This window comes from Diadema setosum, chromosome 2 (genome assembly GCF_964275005.1).
Source record: "Diadema setosum chromosome 2, eeDiaSeto1, whole genome shotgun sequence".
In the NCBI taxonomy this organism is placed as follows: Eukaryota; Metazoa; Echinodermata; class Echinoidea; order Diadematoida; family Diadematidae; genus Diadema; species Diadema setosum.
This window is the reverse complement of record NC_092686.1, coordinates 25826102-25853023: the sequence shown is the minus strand read 5'-3', so window position 1 is coordinate 25853023 and position 26922 is coordinate 25826102. Positions and strand designations below refer to the sequence as shown.

Here is a 26922-nt window from a genome sequence, read left to right as displayed (position 1 = left end):
TGATTATTCATATGATAGCCTAATCTAGCTGTAAAAAAAAAATAAATAAATTGCTACCCTGAAGAAAAGGTATGCACATTAAAGCTGTCAACTACCTGATGTACTCTTGCCTACACAAAACACTTAGCACAAATGCATCAACACAACCCCAATATGAAATTTATCCCCCCCCCCAAAAAAAAAAAAAAACACCTCTCTCATTTCAATCTATTAAAGCAATAACCACATCATCAAAATGTACTTTCCACCGGCAATTCACAGGGTAGATCAATGAAAATTGTATTAGCATGACGAGATGACAGAAAATGGCTAAGCGACATCAGCCAAAGGTAACTTAATCCCATAGGGATTTGGACTAAGCATATCACATGCAAGTTATGCACGTGGCCGAGGCTACAGAACTGATGAATCATACTACTGCCACCTGTAGGGGAACACCTGGTTGCATACACTGATCAGACATCTCTGATTACACATTGCTTGCTGCTCTGCATTCATTACTTCAATATGAATTTCCCCTTCATCTCTCTCTTGAACCACAAACAGCCACACTGTAGAGCACATTCCCAAACACAGTTGCACCAATTAAAAGTGATTTCCAGTCCATTTCAAGCATTAAACATTTTCTGCATGTGTCCTGTGTAAGGATTGATTACAAATGATTTTGTTTTATCAAATGTGATTGCTGAGGAAGCATTATGAATGCTTTATTAAAGCAAGCAACCACAGGATCACGATGGGTCTAATACCCCTTTCAGTAACTTTCTGGTTCGGGCCAGGCCCAAGCTAAGTTGTAAAATTTTGAGTTTATGAATAGGTCGGGCCAAAGTGGCCCGCGCCAGGCTCGGGCCTGGCACCAACCGAAGGGTTTATGAATGATAACAGTGCCAGGCTCGGGCCAAAATTCCTTGCACGGGCAAACGTCACAATTACCTGGCCGTGCCTCCGCCGGAGCTTGCGTTCAGTTACCATGGTGGTTATCCCTCACATGGCCAAGTTTGTGAATGGGTCATCGTAAAAGTAGCGTGGCTCTGCTACAGTTACTGAATGCAATTTTTACTGCTTGGCATGGGCCAATTTAGCTCGGGCTAGGAGCTGGCCAAAAATGCATAGTTACTGAAAGGGTATGAGTTCCGTCTGAAGGCTGAGGTAAGAAGGATACAGTGCCCTTCTACGAGCACAGCAACAAAATTATATAAGGGACTTGAACCATGGACATCATGACTGATATTCTAAGTCTTATCCCCTGAGCTACAATAATACAGCTGGTTGCGAATTCATATATTAATGTACAGATTAGGCCTACATTTTACTTTATTACTCTTTACTTCATTTTTTTTTTTTTTTTTTTTTGCTGGCTTCAAACTGAATTATATTCTTTGTGTGTGTTTGTTTTTTGTTTTTTGCTACATCCAACTTCACACAACTTACTATATTGTTACTCTTATAGTTTTGTGCCGTAACTATGTCAAAAAACCTCTGCTTAATATCTACAGACATGCTTATTTACAGATCACAAACATATGAGTTTACCCTTCTACCATTTTATATCTCATCACTGCAACACAAGTCTTTGACTAAATAGCCTCATCTCTTTATAGGTTGATAAATATGAAAATGAAAGTTGAAGCCCTGCCTCTTGGGTTTGTCCTAATGATTAAAACTGTCTAGCATTTATAGACTGCTGTTTTCATCATAATTATAACCACTACACATGTACAGCATAATTGTGTGGAGGCCAGAATATAAGTTATATACAATATGTAGAGTGCATCAGCATCAGCTCTGCTTAATATCTACAGACATGCTTATTTACAGATCACAAACATATGAGTTTACCCTTCTACCATTTTATATCTCATCACTGCAACACAAGTCTTTGACTAAATAGCCTCATCTCTTTATAGGTTGATAAATATGAAAATGAAAGTTGAAGCCCTGCCTCTTGGGTTTGTCCTAATGATTAAAACTGTCTAGCATTTATAGACTGCTGTTTTCATCATAATTATAACCACTACACATGTACAGCATAATTGTGTGGAGGCCAGAATATAAGTTATTATATACAATATGTAGAGTGCATCAGCTACAAAAGGTAAAAGCAGCTTTGATACTTCAGATGTGATACTTCAGAATGTGATGCTTGCAAGGTGGTGAAGGTTTCAGTTTCAGATGCCTATCAACTTGCACATGTTTAATAATCTTTCAGCACAAAATTATGGAGACTGTCAAAGACAAGGTGAAAGTGGGGGGGGGGGAGGCTACTCCTCAAGTACAGTTTACAGGTGGACAAATGACACAAAGTTTCAGTTTTGCGGCTGGAAGGGTTTCTTTGTAAAACAGGATAGTAAAGATCTTTGAACGAATACAAATGCAGAGTATTGGGCTATGGTGCTAAAGATCTTTGAACATATACAAATGCATTGAATTTGGTTATGGTGCTACAACAATGGACAACAAACTAATCAATGCCTCACAATTAAATTCATGGCTACATTGTATGACAGAAGCATGCTGGGAAAAACAAGAGATTCCTGGGAACTGCCAGTTCCCTGCCAGGCTACATTACACCACGTAAAGTGTACACGTAAAGTGTACATCTACTGGAAATACATGTATGAGCTAGCCATTCTGCCACTTTTCTACCCTTTCTGCACCAAGGCACCTATCCTAATTTACCACGCTCTTTTTCATTGGCATTAAATAATTAATCTCTCCAAACTTTAATCAACTAGCTGTAAAGTTACATAAAAGGTAGGTAGCAAGCTTACTCAGGTGTAACAATGTACCTCAGTTCAATGAGAAGGCCAAGGTGACAAAGCAGGTATGAAGGGGATTAGCCAACCTCTATTGATTAAACAATCAGTCCCAAGACAGCTTTGCCAATTGGTGAACTAAGCACAGGAAGGGTAATTTAGGACGATCTAGAAAATGTAGCAAGGCTGGCAATACAGTATTTAGGCCTACTACAATGTATCATTAAAAGTAGAGCAATTATTAAAAAGTGGAAAATTGAGCAAAGAAAATGGGATAGCATCGATTATTAAAAAAGAAAAACATTGAGCTCTGGACAAAACAGAAGGGAAACCCTTCCCTTTGAAGCCAGTGAACAGCTTGAACACTGAACTCAATTTAGGCAGAGCCTAACCTCATGAGATCTGTCTTACCTCCTTGTTTTCCATTGCTCAGTTTTTGTTTTGTTTTCAGTTTCAGTTTAGTTTATTTTGCACCAAGCATTAAAAATATACAGAACATACAATAAAACATGAGTATACAAAATGAGATACAAAAAGAGAAAAATTCATAGGACATACGACATAAAAGTAAAATAATGTGGCGGTATGACTACATACAGAGACAATGCCATTGGTGGGGGAAGCAGCAAGAAAGGAAAAGCCCTTGTGAGTAGCTGACCCATTTTACTGTAACATACATACCTTTGACATATTTAAGAAAAAAAAATGTCAGTTAAGTTGACAAAACAGAACAAGTCAAACCAATGCAATCATTACAAAAGAAAACTACGGAGGTATGGACGATAACAACACAGAAAACAGCAACAACAAAAATACGCCTTGAATTAACTATGTTTGTAATCTTCCAATAAAAAGTGTTTATATCTAATTTTGAAATTATTTATGGATTTTGATGCTTTAATTTCTCTAGGGATAGAATACCATATATGAGGGCCCTGATATATAACTGAATTTTTGAAAAATGAGGTGCGCATGTGATATAGATGATAGTTTGCAGAATTTCTTGTTTCGTAATTATGGATAGTGCTGTTCAGCGAAAAATAATCTAAAAGGGATTCTGGAAGGAACTTTTTGTAGCATAAATACATAAAAATACCCAACTGTAAAAGAAAAACTGAAACTAAACTAAACTAAACTGAAGAAAACTGAAACTAAACTTTTGTGTGTGTTAGTTTTGTTCCCCTATATTAGCTACATTGTAACCTGAGATCTGGAATGCAAACATTACAGATGATGCTACAACAATTGTATTATGCAAAAAAAACAACAACAACAAAAACAAAAAAACAAAAACAAATTGGGTTCTGCACATGTCCGAGACATCTATTTGCATTGCCTAATCTGGGAGGCTGCATCATCTTAAAGCATTCATATCACAGATCTAAAGCTTGTTAGTATCAATACTAGTAGAGCAGATAAGCCGAAGAATTGTGCAAAATTTGACTAAAGCATGAAACTTTCACCATTGTTAGTACATGCTATAAGATTGATTTTAAGATCGGGAGGTAAGTCTGAATTGACCTCTGATGACCTCTAGAGGTCAATGACCTCAAAATCTAAGAAAATTGATATTTTGCGTCATTGGTTAATGATAAACACAGTAATGATGTATTAAAACTTAATATTTGTCACAGTGAAATTGTCTTTATGTTCCACAGAGCCCTGACAGGTTTCTACCTTTGACCTCTGATGACCTCCAGAGGTCAATGACCTCAAAATGTCAGAAAATTGATATTTTGCATCATTGGTTAATGATAAAACACAGTAATGATGTACCAAAACTTAATATTTGTCACAGTGAAATTGTCTTTATATTCCACAGAGCCCTGACAGGTTTCTATCTTTGACCTCTGATGACCTTCAGAGGTCAATGACCTCAAAATGTCAGAAAATTGATATTTTAATGCGTCACTCATAACTGAAACACGATAATTATGTACTAAAAACTAATTTTTGTAAGAGGAATTGCCTCAATGTTCCACTGAGCCTTTCGAGTCAGATTTCTACCTTTGACCTCTGATGACCTCAGATGACCTATGATGAGGCCAATGACCTCAAAATGTCAGAACATTGATATTTGGTGCAATTGGTTGATGACGAACATGATTTAGATGTTATATTCATTTGTATTACAATTGAATTGTTTTCCTATTCCACAGAGCAAGAGAAATTACTCACGTGTCTCTACCTTTGACCTCTGAGGAAGGTGACAGGTCAATGACCTCAAAATATCAGAATATTGATATTCTATGTATAGTCAATGGTCAACTTTGTAATACCCGATGTACAATCATTTATGCTATAATAGAAGAATCTTTTCATTCCATGGAACATTGGTCATTAGCCTGTGCATTATATCCAACTTTGACCTCTCAGGACAATGAGAGGTCACTGAGGTCACAAGTGTAGGCTCACCTGTATTGATGTTTGGCTTCATTGGTGTAATCGTAAATGCTTAATCATGTACAAATCACGCACTGATGTTTTGATCAAAGTTTGTATGCATATTCCACAGAGCATTGGTTTATAGTAACAGGTCTCTGAAATGTGAGAGGTCAATTACTTCAGAAATAAGCTTAAGTTTCTTGAGTGATGGCAGTGACCTCAAATACAACTGTTATGTTTGGGTTAGTTATGTAGACTAGCGAATATAGGCAAATATGGCCATTATCTCGACACTCGAGGAAAACAAGGCCCACGAGACTGATATACAGAGTGTTTAATCTATTCAGTGTAAGTCTCATAGATCTTTTCCCCCATTTGTCGGACTCATTATGGGACTGGTTTGCCTATAAGTGTCAAAACTACAATGGCAATCCCTGTAAGAAAGTACAGCTCAGGCAAATTCAGCGATGATGTTCTGCATCAAGAACCCCACAATATTCACTCCGCAGGAAGTTGTGGCTCTATTGCTGCATTCTTCAAAAAGGGCAAATGACCAAAAATGTCACGCATCATTTGCAAGAACACAAAGTAGGCCTACTCCCAAAAAAAGGTGGCGGCTACTCTCGGCCACTGTCTCTTGTATCTCTTTGAAACACTTCAGGAGAGAGATACTCAATATTCAGCTCTGTTATTAAAGATACATATGTCTCTCTTTTTGTTTTTGCATTTGTTTGTTGTTTTTTGCTTCATATAGCTCTTTGGATACCTTCTTTAACCAATTAAGAAAAGGCTCCATGGCAGAATATTACAAGATTACACAGTATAATGAAGAAGAAGAAGAAGAAGAAGAAGAAGGAGAAGAAGGAGAATAGGAAACGAGATCTGCTGTCAATGATGCAGAGCCAATACCAATCAGTTCCATGGCAGATCTTAGTCGGCACTGCAAAGGTTTGGATGTCTCTCTCTGTTGACAAAGGATATTCTAAAGCTCCAAGTAAGTCCATGGGGTGGTTTACATTGTCTGGGCATAGAGGGTTGGGTTGGGTATATGAGGATATGATGCTTTGTTATAACAATTAGGTCTGAGATATCTATTTTTTATGTTTGTTTTGACCATCCCGCATGGATCTCCAACGAAAAGGAATGATAATGTGTTAGACCCAGCCGCCACCGTGTTTTTTCAATAGATTTTGATATTACAGTGTAGTTGAGAAAAAAGTAACCGCTCATTGTCCTAGATGGAAGTCAAAATTGAACTGTGTGTGGAATACTCTGCATACAATTTTGGAGACACACACACACACACACACACACACACACACACAAAATGCATTTTTTTTAATGTAATTATTATTTCATAAGCACCTGGCCATTAAAAACCAATGAGACCAGACATCAATATTCTTACATTTTGATGCATATCTTTCAATATCCTCCAGGGGTCAGAGGATCATCGCTAATGTTCATGTGAAATGAGTACACGCCTTTTGAATTGCTCACTTTTATTGCTATAGAAATACACAATATGTGCATCATATCAATTATTAAATATTGTATCAGTTTCATTTTCAGTCTTGGATTATTTTTTCTATGTACAAATAAAATCGTGGCAAAGTAAACAACTTTCACATCAAAATATAAACGAGAATACTAAAAAAGAAATAGATGTAATAACGTGCAAGGCAAATACCAGGCCTACATCATCTTAAGGTATACAGGTGAAGGAAATCACCTTATTGATAAACAATTAACTTGACTGGGATAGGGACCACTGAACAATATTGTTTCTTAAAACTCTCTCTTCTTTTCAACAAGTGGAATAAAACACATGCACATACCGGGGCATCAGTTTGGAGGAGGGGTGGGGTGGTGGCAGGGATAGTTGACCCCCACCCCATTAAATTCTGAGATGTGGACTATGTTTTGTTGTTGTTAGTTTTTTTTGTTTTTTGTTTTTTGCTTTTTAGACAGAAAACTGCCCAAGTTTTTCACTTTAAGTGTGCATCGGATTGTTAAAATTTAATTCTGAAATGCAAAATCTCCCTTCTGTGAGAGGGGAATATCTCCTTTCGATAGACTCCTTCCCCCTGCTTGGTTCCTTCCACAGATATAACATACTTTGGGGAATGATAATTTCCCTTATTCTATGAAAAATGTTTTTAAGAGATATTATTATTTGAATTCCAAAGATGAAAAGGCTTTCCTATATATGCACGATTGTTCATTTTGGAGGGCAAGAGGCATTTGCCCCGCCTCCCGAGAAAATATGGGAGGGGGAATGGTGGGGACATAAAACTTTGCCTCCAAGTATTTCCTGAGATTGAGATTTTTTTCTTCACTTTTTGACAGAAAATGAATTGTCACTGAACATTTCAGCTATAGTATGCACCAGATTAAAAGGCAGAATCTCCTTTGCATACCCCCTCCCCCACACTATCTTTCGTTATGTCCCCTTCCATATACGCTCAGTGCTTTTGTCCCATTTTTTGTTCTATATCATCACAAAGTATGTACTAGATCTTTAATTTCAGTTCCGACATATTAAAGAAAATCCCTCTTGTTGGAGGGAGTAGTGTATCTTTCAATTAACAATCCCTCCTCGGTTTCTACCCTTAGATTTGGTACACTCCTTTTACTGATAATTTCCCAAATATTCCATCATAAATGTGTATACTAGATTTTTTTTTTTTTACATTTCTATTCTTACTACAAAGGCTCCCTCGCATGGGAAGGATTGGGGGACAGCCCCTTTCATACTCTCCTCTTGCTGTATCAAACCTCTCCTCCATGTATTGATTATGGCTACACATTTGGGTATGGACTTTTTTTTTTCAAAATGGTAGTTCAACCAAGAGTGGCACGAGATCATTGAATTGCAAACAAAAGAATGCAAAAGCTCCATAATGTGGGAGGGGGATACCTCCACCCACATCCTTCTGTCGATTGGTCTTCCTCCATAGATGGCTGACTTACTACACCTTTTTGATACAATTTCGAGGTATTCCTTCAAAAGTGCCTGTGTGCCAGGTCGTTGAATCTCATTTCTCAAAAAACAAGAGCTCTGTCGAATGGGAGTGGAATACCCTACCCTCGCCAACGCTGCGCTTGCTGGGTTCCCATCCATATAGACTTGGTACACCTTGGTGATCCATAATTTTCCAAATATTCCCCAAAACGTATGCATCAGATTCTTAAAAAAAAAAAAAAAAAAAAAAAAAACTTCGTCTTTGGGAGGAGGGTAGGTGAGATGCGCCCACACCCCATCAACTTCCGTATAAGTGATGACGCACACATTAAACAAGAGCTACACTGAATCACTGATTTCAGGTCTAAACCTGCAAAAATCCAATCCCCCACCCACATCCTCCCCCTCCCCCTCCGCTTCATTCCTTTGCACCATGAACTTATGCTTTTACATATTTTCCAAGTTCCCCCCCCCACGTGAAAACAGATCGACACCCCTTGCTCTGTGCACATACCCGACTTAGATAATTACCTGAAAAGTTCTGCGGAATGAGTAGCCACTTTTTTGGTAACAGAATTGCATGGTTTGTAAGCCCTACATTATAAACAATTATTAACTATCAACTATCGCAATATCAATATTAACATCCTCACATTTCATTCGAGGTATTTTACCTTGTGTGATTTTCATAGGTGAACAGTAACGGCTCGTTAATAAACAGGGCCTACGAGTGCTCTCTAAAACATCATCATGTTTACCATTGATGATGCCAAACTATTCTGATACTTTGAGGTCATTGACCTCTCGAGATCATCAGAGGTCAAAGGCAGAAACTCGTCTGTGTGCCTTGGAATATGAAGACGATGTCATTGTACACAGATATGCTTGTTTTGTACATCTTTACCATGTTTGACCTTTCACCAATGATGTCATACTTCAATATTCTGATATTCTGAGGTCATTGACCTCTCAAGGTCATGAGAGGTCAAAGGTAGAAACCTGTCTGCTCTTTAGAATATGAAGACAATTTCATTGTAAGACAGATATGCTTGTGTTGTACATCTAAACAATGGTTACCATTAACCAATGACATCACAGACCAATATAGTATTTTGAGGTCATTGACCTCCAAAGGTCATCAGAGGTCAAAGGTTAAAACCTGTCAATGCTCTGTGGAATCAGAAAACGGTTTCCCTGAAGTATAGATGCCTGTTTAGTGAATCATAACCACATATATCATTCACAAACGTCTAAAAACATCGATATTTTGATATTTAAAGTTCATTGACCTCTGGAGGTCATCAGAGGTCAAAGGTAAAAACCTGTCAGTGCTCTGTTGAATCTGGAAATGATTTCTCTGTGGTATAAATGCATGTTTAGTGCAACATAACCACATATATCATTTGCAAATGTCTAAAAACATCGATTTTCTGATATCTAAAGTACATTGACCTCTGGAGGTCATCAGAGGTCAAATCAGACTTACCTCCCGATCTTAAAATAAATCTTATGGTATGTACTAACACTGGTGAAAGTTTCATGCTTTAGTCAAATTTTGCACAATTCACGTGATTTTGAGGGCTTATCTGCTCTACTATACTGTGTATCTACATGTGTCATCCTGCATAGCAACATTTCAAGCAAACCTACAACTGGATACTGGCACCTCCATGCATGATTCAGCTTTAGAAATATGATTTCCCATGCATATGAAACATTGCCCTCTGTTACCGTGATCAAAGTCAAACACACACACAAAAAAAAGTTGTATCATGAATATATGTATATCACATTTTAGTTTGAGATATTACACTTCACTAAAATCTTTTGAAACTACTTCTGAAATTTCCACTTGCAGACCAATATACAATGCACTCAACCACACTGTGCAGTAATAAAGAATTCTACATATTATCAGTGTCACTTTTCATCGCAATTCATATTGGCCAGTAGTCAGCACAGACTCGTGGTAGCTTCTGACTGCCAGACAGTAGGAACACCTGCTCCAACCAGGGGCCAATTCAAAGAGTGCAAACAAGCAGTGAACTCCACTCCACCCTCTCTTTTGTGTCAAATTTACTCAGAAATAGAAGATTACCACAGGGATGCTTCACAACTTCAAGGTAGAGGTGCACAAGCACTGCCAGTCATATTTCATGTTAACACTTCAAGTAGGGCCTACAGTGTTTTCTTTTTGAAAGACAATTGTCACACAGAACAGCTACAGTGTACCTCATCAATATTGAAGTCAGATACAACTGTACAAAGAGGGCAAGGTGCATGTTTGCCAATATTATAATTTTAAAAAGATTCAATTTTACACTGTATATTTCCCTTAAGAAAATACAGATCCACTTACATTGTACGAACATAGATGCAAAGTTGTTGTCGGGTTGTTGTTGTTGTTTTTTTTGACAGTTTGTAAGAAAAAAATTAAAAATTGTGAAAAAAGGTTCTATACTGGTAGGTGCAGTATGACAATGACTGTATACTTGCAGATGTTAAAAAAAAATATATCAACATAATTTCAGAGGGATTTTCATCATCATATTATCTGTATTATCATACTCAAAAGAGAGGGAGAGAGAGTAAGATTTATTTCATGGAAAAAGATGAATCACACTTGTATCACTGGATGTTGTAATGACAAAAGACTCAGTTGGTATGCCTCTCTCACACCTTTCTTTTTTTTTTTTCTTCTTTTCTTTTTTTTTTTTGGGGGGGGGGGGTTACTCCACCATAAACAGTCATTAACAAGGACAAATGTAGATAATCTTAAATTGTTTTCTTCATGACAGACAATTTTGCTAGGTCTGGATGACTGCTGTGTTGGTATCACAGTGTATCTGTGTTGCAAAACAAGAAGTATCTTCTCAGAAATGCAAATCCCTACAATGTACGCACTCCCTACTTCTTGTTTTACTTTCTGTTTTGTAAAAATTAAAATTTTCTTATGAATCATGATTTCTTTACTTAAAATATGAATGGGGCCAATTCAGAATAATTTTACTTTTTATTCAATATCAAGGCATTAACAAATAACACAGAATCAGCTCAATCATTCGAAGACGGTGGCTGGAAAAGTTTGAATACCGAAGCACAGGCATCACATGTCAGCCAGCCACAAGAAAAAAAAAAAAAAAACAACAACAACAGAACAATCAACCAACAACTCTTACATTTATACAGCATCTAGCACAAATAGTTCAAGGCCTTTTTTTTTTCAGTGAGAAGCTGCTTACATTGAGCAATGTTCATGTGACTGTATCGATCTAGATCTAACTGGACAACTTGCCAACATGCCAACAATTTTCTCCCTCCGGATGAGTCATACCCTCTCATTTGAATGAGTTCCCTTCTCTAACCAAGAAGAGGCTCCATGAAGTGAATGTGCAATTTCTATGTCCTCATCATTCCACAAGTAGCAAAAACATGCATGCCTTGAGTCACTTCATCTGGTACTAGTTTACTTCATTGGCTTTTCATTCAGGTTTCATCACCGATCTTCACTTTTCTTTGTAAGGCTATGGATTTGAACCTTGATACTCGAAAGCATCTTCAAAACTAGACTGTTGATCCAATAAGGGAGTGATATATCTGGCATACGACACATCAAGACATTAGCCACATAACTGCGGACTCGTCCAGTGAGGATTAAGTTTGGCAGGATAAACAAATACATAGGTGCACAACTATTAAAGGTTCATCCATGCAGTTGTATCTTATAGCCCTCAGTTCCACAGAATCACATTCTTTATAGGCAATGCAATGCACACAGTACTACATTGTAAACATGCAATATCCATACAAACTTATTTCTATATGATTATCTTCACTTTGTGAACAAAGCAGCGTACCAGCCAATACTGGGAACATCATTCACAGAAAATTTCACCAGTACCGGTACAATGTATGTCATGAATCCTTGTCTGACATATGAAATTCATGGGCCTCTCCTTTAAGATGCAGTCTGTCAATTATCAAATCTCTGTACTTAACGTTAGAATCAACACAAAATTGAAGGGCATGGTAAATCAACAATAATGAACTCAACTGTACACCAAACTATTGACACATTGGATCAACATTGCATGTTGCATAACTTGTCAAATGGTTATTAAACTGTGATGTTTTGATTTCATACCAGTGGAGAACAACTTGTATACCAAGAGTAAGACTATATTGTACATCGTATACATACATTTTGTACCTTGTATACAACAGAGTCAACATACAACTGTAAATACCAGCACAAACATAACAGACTCTTGGCCTCTCATCAATACCAGTAGCCAAAACTGACCTTGTGGGCAGATCCACTAGAACTTCAGCCGAACAGACACAAATAAAATTTACTTTGCATGGAGTCTTCCACAAAAGCTAGAAAAGTTGTCACCTGTTTAACACTGTGGACACTCTTTAATGCTACGTTTACAACACATTTCTGGCAGCCACGGCAGCCCCGTTTGCCCAAAACGTACATGAGTGCGCCATGGGTTGTTTGATATTCCCCCTTTTACTCCCTCTGTACTTTACTGTAGTCTTGTTCATGCCAGTCCTCACCAGTTAACATGTACAGCTGTAGATATCAGAATGCAGTTCTCACAGCATCCGTTCAGGAGTGCCTAAAAGTTTTGTTTCCGCCCATTACGTGCTGTTTCATTTTGTTGCGTTCACCCCGTGTTACTACGGCCTACCAGGTTTCTTATCAGCGCCAGACTGCCGAGGCAAATTTTTTGACAGTTTGAAAATCCGACACAGCATTCACGGCAATCATGTCTGCCCATCCCATCCCCCCGCCCCCCACGTCCATCCCATTTTGTTCACGGTCACCTGAGGCATGATTGCCATGGCCATGGGGAACATGTTATAAATGCAGCATTACTTGAATATGAAGGTCATAGAAACCCTTGAGGACAGAGGCATTTTGGGACTGACTTCAGCAATACAGACAGGCCGCATACTTTAATGTCATGATCTCAAGGATAACTTCATTTTTTCCTTTCTCTTGGCATATTTGCGAAGCACTGATCACTACCACATCTGTCAAGTGCATTACCAACAGGAAAACTTGTCTCCTGTTTTCTACAAATACTGCATCTGTGAAAGCACCGGCCATGGTGAAAGTAAACAGGTTTTAGGAAAGGACTTGTCTGGTCGTGGGTGTTGGGGGGGGGGGATGTGGAGGAGAAAATAGGGCTTTGTCTTTAAGCAAAGGCCAATGGCAATGACTACTATCTCGAACTAGCATACATGTGTATTTGCCAGCATATTCCAAAATGGTTTGACTTAATATTAAAGCTCAGGTAAACCATTCAGCCTTCAGACCCACAGTTACACTACCCTTTAACACCAGTGGCAGATAACCATTGGGAGGCCACAATGGGTACATGATGAGTGGAGAAAGAGGGTCCTCCACATCAGTGGATTTTCTTCTCTTAGACAGCGCCCAAGTCTCCATGGCAATCTCAGCTGTGAGTCACCACTGACATCACACAATCATTAGCAATTACCTGCTGCAATGTCCTACTCAAAGTCTCCCATTAAACTCCCCCCCCCCCTTCTCTCTCTTTCTGCTCATGCCCCTTTGACACAGATTTGATTAACTAAATGCAGTAGAGTTAATAATGCCTGAAAGGTTTCATGGACGATGGCTACTAAACACTTTATTACCAAGAAAATTAGCGCTATAAATAAAGCAAGTAACCCTAGAGGACATGTATACAAACTGTAAACTCTTTACATAGGTCTTTAAAGGACAAGTCCACCTTCATATACATGTGGATTGATTGAATGCAACAATATTATTAGAACACATCAGTGAAAGTTTGGGGAAAATCAGACAATCCGTTCAAAAGTTATCAATTTTTAAAGTATCTGCACAGTCACTGCTGGATGAGAAGACTACTACAGTGTATAATGTCATGTGCGTGCAACGACATATAAAAGAAAATTAAAAGAGAATTTCACAAAACTTCACTTTTTGAATAAAGTACGCATTTCTTCAACTTGTTACTGACATATGTTAAGGGTAATATTATTCCCCCTGCCTTCTGAAAGAGAGAAGTTAAGTGTTCTTTTACTATGCTAGAAAAGTGAAAATATGTTGAATTTTCCTTATTTTTTCTTTATATCGTTGTACGCATTGTGACATCACAAGCTATAGTAGACTCCGCATTCAGCCTTGAGCGAGCAGAAACTTCAAAAATGCGTTAAATTTGAACAGATTGTCCGATTTTCCTCAAACTCTCACTAATGTGTTCTACTAATATTGCTGCATTCATTCAGCCCACATGTTTATGAAGGTGAACTTGTCCTTTAATACCTAGTTGAGCTGATAAATTAGGATTTTGGCAATCCTGAAGTCAGCCACAGCACCTAAGCAGTGAAACATTCAAATACTGTATGTACTACATTGTAGGTAATGCTTTTAATATTCTTACAAATGGTGCACTGAGCATCCATTGTTAACTTTCTTTCTTTTTTAATCTAAACATAACTTTACATCACTCATCAAACATTAGAAGAGCCAGTTGTCAAGAAGCATAGCCCAATGTGGACATGTACTCTAATCAGATCATTATTGCCACTTTAATGTGCTGGTGGAAGTGGATCGTATGTCCCTGTAAAAAGAATACATTGTATATGCGGCTTTGGCGTCATCACAGCGTGACCTTGCCCTTAAAGGGAAGGTAAACCCAAAGAGCAATGTGGATTGAGTGAAAGCAGCAACATTAGTAGAACACATTAGTGAAAGTTTGAGAAAAATCGGACAATCGATGCAAAAGTTATGAATTTTTAAAGTTTTGGTGTTGGAACCGCTGGATGAGGAGACTACTAGAGGATATGACGTATGAGTGGACAACAATACAAAGAAAATATAAAGGATATTCAACAAAAATTCACTTTTCTAGAATTATGAAAGAGCAGTGGACCAACCGCTTTCAGAAAGCAGGGGGAATAATTGCTACCCTTAACATTATGTCAATATCAAGTTGATGGAATTTGTAATTTTCATGAAAAATGGATTTTTGTAGTATTTTCTTTATATTTTCTTGATATTGTAGTCCACTCATACGTCATAACCTCTAGTAGTCTCCTCATCCAGCGGTTCCAACACCAAAACTTTAAAAATTCATAACTTTTGCATCGATTGTCCGATTTTCTTCAAACTTTCACTGATGTGTTCTACTAATGTTGCTGCTTTCACTCAATCCACATTGTTCTTGGGGTTTATCTTCCCTTTAAAGATGTTCAGACAGGAAACCTAGACATAGAACTTACACTTCCATGTGGCAGAAACAAACAAAATGTCTATTAAAAGCCAAGTAAAAAAAGAAAGTAGTTCCTTGACTGGATTTTCCAAGAGACGTAGGCGTGCTAATGTAGTTTTGCACTGCTAATAAGATGATTTTCAGTCATACATAAACTAACCCTAAAAATTTCACAACCTGGAATACTTACATCTTAGTCTACAAAGACCTGTAAAAGTTGAACATTTGCTGTTAATTTGGCACTGTTACAAATTTCAGATAATTCTGCAGTGCTGCTTTGTAAGTGTACGTATCATATTCGCATACAGACGACTGCACTACTATGCGTGTATCCCACAACTGTACATACTGCAACTGACTGTTTGTAATGACTACAACACAGAGCCTTCAGATCAAGTGATCAACTCATTCTAAAATGTACTAGTATCCCAATTTCTTCAGATGTCTTCTATCAGACTTGGGAGATGCAGAAGCAAGTGTGCCAGGTGTGATATATTTACAGTGAGTTTGTACATGTTTTAAAGTCATTTACGAGGTGGTACGAAACTACACTAGCATCTAAGCTAGCATGGTGTAGTAGGCATGAGCACATAACCATTGAAGAATTCAAGCCAGGTGCGAGCTCAAGTAATATACATTTATTTTCACTCACCATTTCCTCACCATTTCCAAAAATAGTAAATTTTTACTAAATATATTTGATGTGGTGCCATAATTGGATGTGTGCGAGGACAAAAAACTACTTTCTTTGTTTACTTGGCCTACCCATAAGAGAAGAGACGAAGATTGATCTCCTCTCATCTATGATATTAACGGAAACCAATGCCCTAAGATAAATGTTGAGTAAAAGCAGCCATATTAGCAGAATACGTCAGTGAAAGTTTGAGGTAAATGAGACAATCTGTTCAAAAGTTATGAATTTTTCAAATTTCCTAGCTGTCATTGGTGTATAAAGAGACTACTAGTACTATACTTCATGACATAATTGTGGAAAACAATACAAAGAAAATCTATAACATATTCATTTTTCTAACACAATCAAAGAGCACTTGACTTTGAAATCACTTTCAGAAAGCAGTGGGACTAATATTATCCTTAACATGTCAGTAACAAGTTGATTGAATGTGTACTTTTTGCTACGAAGTGGGATTTTATGGAGTTCTTATATTTTGTTTCTATTGTTGTCCAAAATGACATCATGAACTGTAGTAATCTTTTTATCCAGTAATAATGGCACCAAAACTTCAAAAATTCATAACTTTTGAATAGACTGTCCGATTTTCCTCAAACTTTCACTGAAGTCTTCTTACACTAATATTGCTGCTTTCACGCTATCAACACTGATATTTGGGCTTTGGTTTCCTTTAAAGTTTGATATCAGACAGACTACAATTATACCAATAGTTCGGCTTCATTTGCCAGGTTTCGATGTAAGTGTCGAGCCATCAAATTTCAATGCACTCTACACTTCCCAGTGTGGGCAATAACCCCCAAGAGATTAAAATTAAACATTAGCTGAGAAAGTATGTGTGAATGTACAAAATTGTATGTGTTTGTGTGTGTGTTTGTGTGTGTGTGTGTGAGAGAGAGAGAAAGAGAGAGAGAGAGTAAGAGAGAAGGAGAGAGGAATCACTATTGGTGAAAATACAGACAAAAGCACATTGGCAGCAGTAGACATAAAGTGTACTGATCATGAAAAAAACCAAACAGCCTGAAAGTGAAAGAGTGACAAGAAAAAAGAGAAAGAGACAGAGACAGAAACTCAGAGGAAAAGGGAGCAAGAAAGGGAGAGAAAAAGAGAAAAACACTGGACAAAGAGAGAGACAGCATGAGATTTATTTTTCAACAGCTTGATAGCTCGCACATTCCTGGTTTTAATATTTTGTGGCAGACAATTCAAGCAGACGGAAAGATATTAGTCAGGTCTCAGAGCACAGCCATCCCCTGGAGTTATATGCAATTACATCCTTTCCACTACATCAGACAGCTCGTTGGTATTCATGATAGAACCCACCCCCTTACAAGGGAGAGTGCATTCAAGTGAGAACAGTCCTGAGCTGTAGTGCTCACACACATTTGCACGTCACCTGACATACATGGTGTATTGGAAAACGTACACATTAGTGCGTTGTTCAACGTTCAGGTACAATATGCTGCACCGACATACCTGCCACAAATACAGTATTAAAGATCAGTTGTACATTTATGAGCTCTTTGACTTTTTTTTTTTTTTTTGTCTTTGAATTCATGAGTCCAGCAGGCAAAACATCATACGAGAACCTACCTTTTCATCTGTTAGTTGTCGTTTTCTTTTTTTCTCTCAGTTATGCTACATTATATGTAATTCAATGTGCACTGAAGTTACCATCTTGAAAATCTTATGCTGGTGTATAAAATATGTTGTTCACATCAAGATTTTCAGCCATGTGCCTATTACTCATTTTGGTTCTAAAAAAAAAACAAAACAAAAACAAAACAAAAAAAAAAAAAACAGACAGAATGAAAAAAGTAAAAGTATCTCATTAAAGATCTGTCAGCACCACAGGAGTAATCTGCTCTGTGAAGCAGAAAGTGGAAATGTTCGATCAATGCACTGCATGCCAACCCATGCAGCTGCTAATGTGACAGGAATAGTCAGCCATGCTGACACCTCCAATGCACTTCCTGTTTTGTTTTTGTTGTTGTTGCTGTTGGGAGTTTTCACAGAGGGGAAAGAACAAACAAACTACAGTGTCCATGTCTGGCCCCTCCCACATGGTGCAGACAGAGCACACACTGACTATTTGCACATTATACCACAGACACTTTACACTACATGTACGTACAGAGGGCAATGTCCCTCCATTATATTGCAATACATTTCAAGTTCAGGCAGACGTGCACGAGCACAGCTCAAAAACAACACACAAAATTGAAACTGATAAAAATTCTAATTATATTCGAACTATTTTTAAAGCAATGGACAGCCTACAAAACATATCCTGATTATTATTATTTTTTTTAAATTGTAAGCCCTGTTAATCTAGAAGAAATTTTGTATCAAATAGGTCACAACAACCTCAAGACCCATGATACCAAATATAACAAACAAACAAACAAACAAACACACAAACAAACAAAAATCTCCATTTAAAATGCTTTTGCAGTTACATATGACTACATATGAGTATGCAAAACCTATATGGCATAGGATTCATAATGTCTACTTCAATAATCATTAAAAACAGATTGCTCTTACTTCCTTTTCAAGAAATTTGCATCACCAGTAAAATGAAGCCTTGATGAGCATAGGAAACTGATGTGAATATAGCATTGGGTTTATCATGTAGAGTTACAGCGGTAAACTTCCATTAATCACACTCACACATCTCTGTCTTTGTTGGAGAATGGTTAAATAAAAAATAAAAAGAAAAACTCATAAGACTTTATGCAATACGTACCAAAACTCAGAATCACACAGAACAGAAGAACCTCATATATCCTCCTTTTTTTTTTTCATTCTAAACAGAATATCATTGTATCATCACGCTCAAACAGACTCGACTGCTGCATAAAGAGTCGCTCAATCAAATTAGACAGAACAAATTATGCAAACACTGCCTTTCGTAGGAAAAAAAAAGAAGGAAAAAAAAAAAGAGAACTCCTCCTCGACAACAACCACGGAGGTGTGGAGAGGAAACTGTGAAGGTAATCTAAAGGTAACTCACCGTCTGCGAAGGTGAGGATACAGGGAGACTGAGGCCCACTGAGGTGTCTTCGATGCCCACACACTCCTCTGAGCTGAATGGCAGCCACCTTGATGGTTCTTCCATCTGCATGCAGTCGCGGTAGCGGGTGCACCTGGGGAAAATTGATTGAATATGAAGTAGTACAAGAGTTTGCTCACGAGCTCCTTCCTCTCCCTAGCATCTTCCTGACCACTTGTAATACTCCTCAAAAAACAAAAGAAAAGAACAAAAAAAAAACAGGCTCGAATACGGTGAATGCATTGGGTGATACATATGAAGTAGTCACACCCTCTGTTTTCCCCTTACCTTGCTTCTAATGTGCACCATCCACAGTACGGGTCACCATCGTCTGCTCCGTTCTCACCAATGCACTCAGTGCACGTTGTGTACTGACTGCAGTTTACTGTAGACATACGTACCAGCTGCAGAAATGGACAAAAAAAAAAGTTTGTATCTAAAAACAAGTATGACACATAATCATTATCATTTCAGAAAGTAAAATTCAAGCTGCTGTACAGGAAGGCATGTGAGTGTACAAATACCACATCATCATCTTCAATGCACACAATAAAATGATCCCTCATTCTATGGAGACATAATTTCAGTTAAAAGCAAACAAGGGGAAAACACAGTAAAGTTAGAGTAAAAACTTGCCACAGATACAGGATGCCAAAACCATCTAGATGTTGACAAATTATTGAACATGGCACCGTATGAGCATCTTCAGACTGTTTCCCATGTCATGCGTCATTGAGGTTGCCTGGTGTTCTTCTTTTTATCTGATATTCAAAATGACATTGATATCATATCTTCTTGATATATAATGAATGCAAATTCTGCAACAGTCTCAACAACAGGTAAGTACAATGTACATGTAGAACTCTTTTACTTTATTCTGTATATAAACATTAATAAATCCAGTAACAGAAAGTTACAAGTCTTAAGAGTGTGACAAAAGCAGGGTACAAAGTACCGCTGTAATACATGTATGAGAGAAATGTTATAGCATGTATTATATGTCACTTGTATGCCAGGTCAATTTTAATCAGCAAAACTTTAAATATTGCCCCCTGTTCCACATTGACTCTGAGGAGAGTGCTCACAAATGATATAATCTTAGAAGAATGATACATTAAAGGCAGTTTATTTTGCAGTGTGTGTGTGTTTCATTGTTTCATTTTGTGTTTGTTTTTTGTTTTGTTTTGTTTTGTTTTGTTTTTTGCAATTTGAGTGTGAACCGAGAGTCATGAAACTCAAGAAAATATTGCTTCCCATACCACAAGTGTGTTGTACATGTACATGTACACGTGTATATCATCTCCAAAGTGGAAATGCCTCCCCTCCATCTTTTTTTAATTGACAGGACTTCTTTTGCATTCCATCATTGCGGTTTGCAATCCTGAATTCAACTACTCAGTAAACTGTCGTAAAAGTCACAATTCATTGAAGAAATATATACTTGCATGGCATACTGTATACATATACAACTTGTAGTGTACTATTTTCTCATTCTGCTGCTGTGGCACTCAGAAGCGAATGTGACCATGTGCAAAATAGACTGACAAGTCCCAATCAGCAAAATACATGGAATACATAGTCATATTTGATCAAGATAGCTTCAATTTTGATCCTCATTACCCATGGGATGCTAAGGCATACAAAAAATTTAAAGAGCCACTGAATATAAAATTTCAAATATTTCTATGATATCACCACTTTCATTTCAACTTTCTTAGTGGTTTTCCCAAATGTTGTGAAAATGGCTTTTTTAGCTTGGAGAGAGACATGTAATTGCAGATCTCTAATTCAAAAGAAAAAGCCCCTTCAAGCTATGAATGTCACTGACCATTTTTAACCCGTTGAGGACAAGTCCCGAGTATACTCGGGCAGGTGTCTATGGGAAATGCTTGTTATAGCAAAATCAGCCCATCCTCAAAGGGTTAAAAACCCTCTGCTACGATTAAAATCAGTGCCAATATGTTTAGATAAACCAGGAAAGAAGAATAGAGTTTGACATCACAGTGGGGCTTTCTTTGCAATTCTGCAGTGACTCTCTTTTCACTACAACCGTCCCTTCATTGCTCTGATTTAACAAGGAATACATGTATCTCTCAATAGCACATTTGATCCGTAAGGGGCATTATTTAAGCTTGAGTTCTCAATCATACCTTTTGCTCAGTTAGAACATAGAGCTGGTCATTTGAAGAATTGAAGAGGGTAACTTGTTTGACTGGTGTTGAACCTACTGTCACCGCTTCATATTTTCTGGCATAGGAGCTGTTCTCGAGATGGGCCTGGTGAAAAAACAAAACAAAACATGAAAATCATTCAATATACAATGTTAGCACTGCACTTCAAGTATTGATTCAACTCAGAGGGTTCACTAATCTTTGCGTCCATGTGTGTTATAAAGCAAGAAAGAGTAATGTTCTACTTCACAGGGAGACCAAATTGGATACCACCATGTTTGTTTTGTTTTGTTTGTTTGTTTGTTTGTTGTTGTTGTTGTTGTTGTTTTCATTTTTATTTTTTTTTTTGTTGGGGGGGGGGGGGTTAACAGGGGTCCGAGTTTCAAAACTGTTGAATCGCCAAAATCAAATCAAAGCAGTTGGACTTCACACAGTTTGCTGGGATGGCTCCACTTTTCATGCAATCACTCTATGTGGCAGACTTTGTCTAGAGTGGTAAATCCACCAAATTGATGAGAGTGCTTGCAGAATGAAACCTGGTCTTTCAAGCCTGGATTGGAATCTCCCAGGCAGTCATCCCTCATTTAAAATTCACAAAGAAATTTTTGTGACTTTTGCTTGCATGCCCAGACAAAAATACAGGGCTTATATATTTCTGCTCACTATGTTTTGAGTTGAATTATATTTTGTTTAGCTCAAGGGATGCATGCAGTGGTGTTAATTTTTTTCTCAAACCTTGCAGAGAGTTACAACCAAACACAATGTGTGTATCTTAATCTGTCTTATACATTGAACAACACATAATTGTAGGCATCACTGCCTTGTGTCAAATTATTATATCAACATTTTACATGCAGAAACTAGGCCTGTTGTCATACTATCATTGCAGAACATTGCAGAACAGAGCAAGCTGAATGATTTGTACCTTCAGTAAGTCGCCTGTCTCTGTTCCAATAAATGCCACAGTTTCCTTTTCCTCTGTTGCTATGCTGATTGAAGTGGCATGCACCCCATCCAATTCCAGCACTGCTTCAGCAGGGAGTGGCTCCTGGGCAGCTGCATAGTTGTAAAAAGGGTCCTCTTCACACTGAATATTTCTTGCTTTTTCTCTAGTGAACTGGAGAAGAAAAGAACAATAAAAAAGATCTTTTATGACTTCAAACAAAAATATTTCCAACAATGTTTCTCTAGATCTACAGCGTTCATGGTGAAATATTATAGCACTACACAAATCAAGGCCCTGTATTATGTCACGGCAATAATCATGTTCAGTTAAAAATTTCTGTATAATTCATTGTTTCTTTTCAACCACATATCCTACTGTTCAATAGACTTGATGACACTTAATTTCTTTAGAGTCTATGAAAAAACCTTTCCAAGATTTGAACAGATAAAACTCAGCAGGGGCAGGTGGCATACACTAGACAAGCATTGAAGTCATACACAGTACATGTATGTTGCTCCACGTGACTTTGACTAAAAACCTAAGCGAGAAAAATAGAATGGTACATGTAGAAATGCATTGGGAATGTTTCATCATAGGCCATTTTTGTAATGTATTCAAATTTATGGATGATTCATTCCCAGGACATAGCTCCTAGACGAACTACACCCTGCGTTCAGACGATCCCATGCTTTGCGGGGGCAGTTTGGAGAGTTTTACAGTGGACCATCCACACGCACATTGAAATCTTTCGCTGAAAGGGGGACAAAATCACGGCTGGTGGTTTCAACTGTGTGTTCATTGGTCACCTTATGTGGAGCTGCAGGGAGGGCTTATACAATAGCAACGTGTACAGCGTCTAATGCCTATTTCGCCACGACATTTTGAGCATGCAATTGTGCACTTTGAGGAAAAAAGCTGCAAAGTCAGTCCCTCGCTAGAATTTTGTTGCCGGAATCAACAAGCTTTCAGGGGGAGCGGGGAATATCCCGCAAATCGTTCACACAATGGGATTGCCGGGGAAAGTCCTGGCAAATGGGACATTCCCCACGAAGTGGGACATCGTCTAAATGCAGAGTTATAGACCTGCTCTTCTTACAAAATGAAATTCAATTACTGGAATCTGGTTTTCACTTGTTGCTATGTAGCACAAGCCTCAGACAAGTTTCAGCAGTCAAGAACAACCTGGTTAAAAGGTGTGCATAAAATCTGAATATATTGAGAAACTGCTATTGAACATAAAGGATTAGAAAGAAGTGGCTATTTTCTAAGTTTAAGGTGTCGTCATAACAGTGATATCGGTTGTAAAATACAGATGAAATGATTTGATGACAAAGACAAGACAAAACAATTCAAAAGATCTTCAGGATCTTTTACAGCAAAATCCTCTAGAAAATACTATGAGAGACTTCAAAAGCTGCTTTTCACTGTGCAGAACTGCATGTAAAGCTGTTATTTTTGTGTATTGACCGATTCGGGTTCGTTGAGGGCAGCAGACATTTTATGGCACTGGGCGCAGCCATGAGCTCAAATTGCGGTGTCTCAGCCGACCCCCCCCCCTGCTCTCCCCCACCCCACGGGCAACATGTTTATCGCGCACTTGTAACAAAGGTTCGCGCACTAAGCAAGCATTCGCGCACTCAGTACGAGATGCCCATTGGCTACAACAACCATGCATCAGTTTTTCATTCTGCGCGCGTGAGAGGGGTGGGGAGAGAGGAGGGGGGGTCGGATGATACACCGCAGTAATGGCGCTGCCCATGCCAAAAATACACATAGCGCGTCACAGAATCGGTCAATAGAAATTTTCAGGAATGAGGTCACAAACAGTTTTCAAGTTTGTTTTCGTGAAATGACATTGAAGTTATTGCAAGTGCACTATCACCCTTGTACATGGCAACATTTTGTGTGTTGTAATTTGCGGTCCATCAGTGATTCATGAAATTCACAAAAATGAAACCTTTGTAAAAATTACAGCCTACTGAAGAAGTTGTAATTTTCGTGCTCAGCTGGGCGAGATAAATTTTGAGTGTTTTTAACTTCTTGGAATCAAAACATTTACTAGTAGAATATATGACATGCAAAAAATATTTGCCTCTTTTTATTTTTACACTGGTTTCTGGTCACGCAAAATGTTCGAAAATTTCCATTTTAACAATATGCAGTAGTTGTAGCTGACATGATGACTTTAAAGAAGGGGCTGCAGTGAACTACTGACTACAACCATGATTTCAAAATACTTTGTAGTACACACCCATAGGGCCAACATGAGAGTTACCGAGAAACATTTGCTTCATCTACTGTAAATTTATAGCACAGTTGGTTACTGTCAATGTCCCTGTTCTGTCAAACCTTGTGCCAATTTGCTGATTCTGTAACTTTTCTCTCATGTGTCTACTTTCAGTAGAACTGATTAAATTCTGCTGTCCACTTTGACTCAGTTTATCAAAGGTCGTTTTCACACCTACAACCTGTATCTAGAAACTTTATTGTAATGCTGGATTACAAACACGATTCCAATTACGATTTGAATCATCTCACCTGGAAATTGAAACAATTACCCGGCAGGTGACTTATTGGTGGAGTTTCCTCTGTCAGGCATGCAAATACTGCATCAAGAAACTTCTCCTGTATGTCCGACATTTTGTAGATACACAGAGCAGATTGAGGTTCTTCCACACCCTCAGGTACCTCTTCCGCTGTAAACACAGCATACAACAAGGCTCCCCCAGATGAACTGAAAGAATCTGCCAGGTGCGCTCCAGGAACAGACACTTCCACAGTCTGAATCAGATTATAAGAGATTTCCCTATCTCCTGAGGAGCAGGTTATTGGTAATTCGGTGAAGGAATCCAGCGATGCAGTTGGCGACTGGCAGACCCTGTTTAGCACAGACACATATGGGGCATCATCAGGATGACTGTTCACTAGCAGCTGCTGCTGGGTTGTGACGAAATAGGTGAACCCCTCATAGCTGAAGCCATCATGGAAATTAACTTGAAATCTCACTTTGGCAGCATCGTTAGACTGCTGAATTGTCATTGAACTGAAGGAAAAGGGAGGCTGCATATCCCATCTTGTAACATAGGGTATTTTTTCCACTTGATTGATAAGGAAGTTTGGGCCAACTCCTATGTACAAGTAAGGGCTTTCTCCACTTGTAAGAACTCCAGCAGCAGAAGATCCAGAATTGATGACAACATTTGGGTACCTCTCAGCGCTGGATATGTTTGTTAAGTTCCGCAGCTGACATGTCTTAGAGTAGTCTTCGCAGGTGATCAGTCTGTCTATAGGATCCGGAGCAACAATCAAAATTCTGTTTTGGTTATTGCATGGGATTTGACATGTCTCAGGGTCTGGAGCTGTACTGACGATGCGCTGCTGGTTCAGGTCTGCACCAAGCTGAAGGAGGGCCTTATTTGCCCCAATATAAAAGTTCCCTGTCTTAGGGTCCTTGGCAAAGTGACTGAATTCATTGCCTTCCTCAGGATAGATGTACTCCAATGGGTGATATGCACTAAGTGAAGCTGATGAAGTACTATCGCAGCGTGCAAAGCTAACTAGAGTGGCAAGGGTAGCTAATACTACCCAGCCAGTAGTACTTGTTCTAAACATGCTAGTCCTCACAGAAACCCGACTTTGATCCATCATGTGCTGCCTCATGTGCTGCTGGTCTCCCCCTCTAGAATCCAGACCTCAGGGCTGAAAAGAAAATGTGAAAGAAAAATTAGCACTAGTTACATTGTACATAATACATATGGTAAATATGAATGTCAGCAATACTAGAAAACAATCAACTTCACATGCATCAATCTCAATACATCGTGTAGGCCAGTTCTGAGTTCCATTTTGTGCATGAGCAGAAAAAAAAAAGGTCATCACACCGACAGGCATGTTGGTTTTTAAATTCACTGGGATAAGCATAGATCTGTGATGTAATCATTACCTCCGCTAAGGGAGGAGGTTATGTTTTCGTTACCATTGGTTTGTCAGTTTGTCTGTGTGCAAAATAACTCAAAAAGTAGTGAACGGATTGGGATGAAACTTGCAGGTAAGGTTGAGAATGACACAAGTACCAAACGATTAACTTTTGGGAGTGATCCGAGAATTTGGGGGGAATTTATGAAGGATTTTTGACATTTTGGCAGGTAGGGTCAATGAACTTGGGAGTTCAGGCTGCACGTATGTAAGGTTTGCCTGCGCGCACTAAAGTGCGTGCTCTAGTTTCTGCTGGGGTGAGGCGTGCTGTGCAGCCGAGTATTTATGACGTAACAAAGGCTTCTATATTGGGAAATCTGGCAACTTTCAGCACACAATGCTGTAAGTACGTATGGGTGGAAATCACTGATATCTCTACGGAAGAACAAGATCAATGGTGAAATTGATTTGCACGCTTGGCGGAGGTCTGTGCTCTTAGAGTGCTTTTCTAGTTATTCATGTAATCCTTATAAATGCTGCTTGCCAGCACATCCACCTGACAGCAAAAGTGGTGTTTGGCAATATCAACAGAAAAAGATTGTTAATGTTAATACATGTACATTCAATATATAATAATGAAATGGATGCTATCCCAAGTGTTAATTGGCAGATCATTCTGGTCATCTGGTCTAGGCAAGTTCATTCTTTGTTTGAACAGGATTGATGAATCCCATAGATCGTTACGTAAAGCTTTAATGCATAAC

General features: G+C 38.3%; 1 protein-coding gene across 1 annotated transcript in view; it reads right to left on the bottom strand.

The window, feature by feature from the left end:
* The window catches only part of LOC140243571 (plexin-A4-like), a 132572-nt gene extending 106717 nt beyond the window's left edge, over nucleotides 1-25855 (bottom strand). Inside the window, exons 1-5 of the mRNA XM_072323241.1 lie at nucleotides 24782-25855; nucleotides 22223-22414; nucleotides 21277-21402; nucleotides 19415-19530; nucleotides 19088-19220 (exon numbers count right to left, since the gene is read on the bottom strand). Of these exons, the coding sequence (XP_072179342.1) occupies nucleotides 19088-19220; nucleotides 19415-19530; nucleotides 21277-21402; nucleotides 22223-22414; nucleotides 24782-25855 (1641 nt within the window). The remainder of the gene's footprint in view (nucleotides 1-19087; nucleotides 19221-19414; nucleotides 19531-21276; nucleotides 21403-22222; nucleotides 22415-24781) is intronic.
* Between the last annotated feature and the right edge of the window lie 1067 nt (nucleotides 25856-26922).